At 48.1% G+C, this 2500-nt stretch overlaps 1 protein-coding gene across 1 annotated transcript in view; it reads right to left on the bottom strand.

Moving 5' to 3' along the window:
• The window catches only part of ank1b (ankyrin 1, erythrocytic b), a 77814-nt gene that overhangs the window by 22504 nt on the left and 52810 nt on the right, over positions 1-2500 (bottom strand). The window contains 4 exon segments of the mRNA XM_042709267.1: positions 217-309; positions 982-1080; positions 2257-2277; positions 2279-2356. Of these exon segments, the coding sequence (XP_042565201.1) occupies positions 217-309; positions 982-1080; positions 2257-2277; positions 2279-2356 (291 nt within the window).

The raw sequence follows: 2500 nt of genomic DNA, 5'->3' as shown, positions 1-2500 counted from the left end.
CTGTGGAAGTGCAAGAGAGCGGAAGAAAGACAGATAGAGAAAGAGAGAGAGAGAGAGAGAGAGGGAGTAAGCAGAAAAAAAAGAAAGGAAAGACAGAGATAGCGATAAGCTAAAACAACAGCAGTGTGTCTTGACTCATACAGAATGGCTGGCGTAACAGGCAGCAAGACACAAACACAAACACAAACACAACCCAGGGTCCCCTGGGACTCTCACCATGGACACAGACTCCTCCGTCACCAGCTTGAGCACGTCGATGACTGAGATGTAGCCCAGGCGCTTGGCGATGCCCAGGGGAGAGGTCCCGTTCTGCCACAGATAAGAGAGAGGCGCGGTCTGACCTGCTGTCTACCACTGATAAGTGCATGCATACAATACGGCAGCATGGTGGAGAATGCCAGCTGACTGGACATGGCCTAATGATGCCACACCCATGCAGACAGACAGGTCATTCACAAACCTGACTGTTGGGGTGGGGGGCTGGGATAGGAAATGACTGGGAAGAAGGGAAAGGGTAAAAGAGATGAGAAGAGAGGAAAAAGAGAGAAAAGGAAGAGAAGAGGCATGAAGAATGCCAATAGCAGGAGAGAAAGGGCAAGTAGAAAATAAAAGATGAGGGGGAGGAGCCAACAGCAGTGCAGCAGTAGAGTGGAGGATAGAGGAGAAGAGTGGAGGAGAGAGGAGGAGAGTGGAGAAGAGTGGAGGAGAGTGGAGGAGAGAGGAGAGTGGAGGAGAGAGGAGTAGAGTGGAGAAGAGTTGAGGAGAGAGGAGGAGAGTGGAGGAGAGAGTAGAGTGGAGGAGTAGTGGAGAGAGTAGAGTGGAGGAGAGAGTAGAGTGGAGGAGAGAGTAGAAGAGTGGAGGAGAGAGTAGAGTGGAGGAGTAGTGGAGAGAGTAGAGTGGAGGAGAGAGTAGAGTGGAGGAGAGAGGAGAAGAGTGGAGGAGAGTGGAGGAGAGAGGAGTAGAGGAGGGAGAGAGGCTCACTGTGGTGATCTCATTGGGCAGAGCTCCATGCTTCAGCAGCAGTGTGACGATGTCTGTGTGGCCCTGCTGAGCAGCCTGGTGCAGGGGAGTGTAGCCCACCTGAGAGAGAGAGAGAGAGAGAGAGAGAGAGAGAGAGAGAGATTTAAACTTTAAAAGGTAAAGTAAGCTGCAATGGACCATGTGAGAAAAAGCACTGGACAGGATTTTCAAACAGTGGTATTGAACAGGTGACATTAAAAAACTACTTTTCCAGAAACAGTTCTAACTTTGTAAACTTCACGAGTGTGTTTGTTAACATAGAAACGTGATATATGCTAGTAATATTGTAAAAAAAACCAGCATGTATTTTGGCTTCCAATTTCACTGCTGATGGGGAGACAGCTGCCTATTTGTATCTTCTCTTATTTCCATGACCTAGAACTTTCCACTTAGCAGACAGTTGAAGAGAAATAGGATGATTGACTGGAATAATCATACAATCTAACTGTGCTCAATCTATCAAGCATTAAACATAGCCAAATCATTCCTCTACTGACTGGAATGAGAAATAAATAAACCAATATAAGAATGGGTATGTGAGTGTATGCAGTAGGGTAGGCTATGTTACTACTGTCTCCATGGCCACGTTCTCTCCAGCTCAGCACAGGAAAAAACTCTTGGTCTCCAGGGAATGGAGGAAACTATGTGAGAATGAACAAGAGGCAGTGGATGTGAGTGGGAGTGGGGAAGACAGTGAGAGGCCGTGGGCAGGCAGGAGTGAATGACAACAGAGCAAGTGTGGGGGTGTTAGTGATGGTTTACTACTTCACAGTTTTTGTTCTCATTGAGTGAGGCTTGAGTGTGAGTGCCTTTTTGGGTTGGGAAAGGTCTCTGGCCAGGGTCCTGAAACGCTTGGCTGGGATTCCACTGGTGCTTCAAATGGAGTCCCTGCTGAACTGAACCCTATAGATCACTGTTTGCTTCCGTAGACAGCAAGTGATGTATGTATGTGTGTGTGGGACGTCACAAGAACTAGTGGGCTCCTTGTGGTGTTGTTACTAGTGTTAGTTAGTTAGTGTATTGTTAGTGTTGTTGATGTCAAATACAGAAGCTGAATGCACATAAATGGAGGATGGAATGGAATGGAGATGAATTGCAGTGCAGTGTGAAGGACTGAGGAGGTGTGTGTGATTATGTGTGTGTGTGTGTGGGGGGGGTGGGGGTGTTTGGAGGGCAGAGGAGGTGTGTGTGTGGGGGGTGGTTTGGGGGGGTTGTGGAGGACTGAGGAGGACTCACTCTGGTCTTGCAGTTCACGTGGGGCTTGCTGCTGCAGCAGGAACTTCACCATCTTGATGTTCCCATAGTGACATCCCACATGGAGCGGAGTATAGCCCATCTGAGAGGAAGACAGCCAGAGAAAAGAAGGGGGAGAAAGAAGGAAAAAGAGTTGGACAGAGGGTATGAGGGAATAACTCATAACCACATGGCATTTTCTCTGCTGAATCTCTGCTCTTCTTTGGCAGTGATACAGCTCTGTTTT

This window comes from Clupea harengus, chromosome 12, assembly GCF_900700415.2.
Source record: "Clupea harengus chromosome 12, Ch_v2.0.2, whole genome shotgun sequence".
In the NCBI taxonomy this organism is placed as follows: Eukaryota; Metazoa; Chordata; class Actinopteri; order Clupeiformes; family Clupeidae; genus Clupea; species Clupea harengus.
The sequence above is the reverse complement of the archived record's forward strand: the minus strand, read 5'-3'. Positions and strand labels throughout refer to the sequence as shown.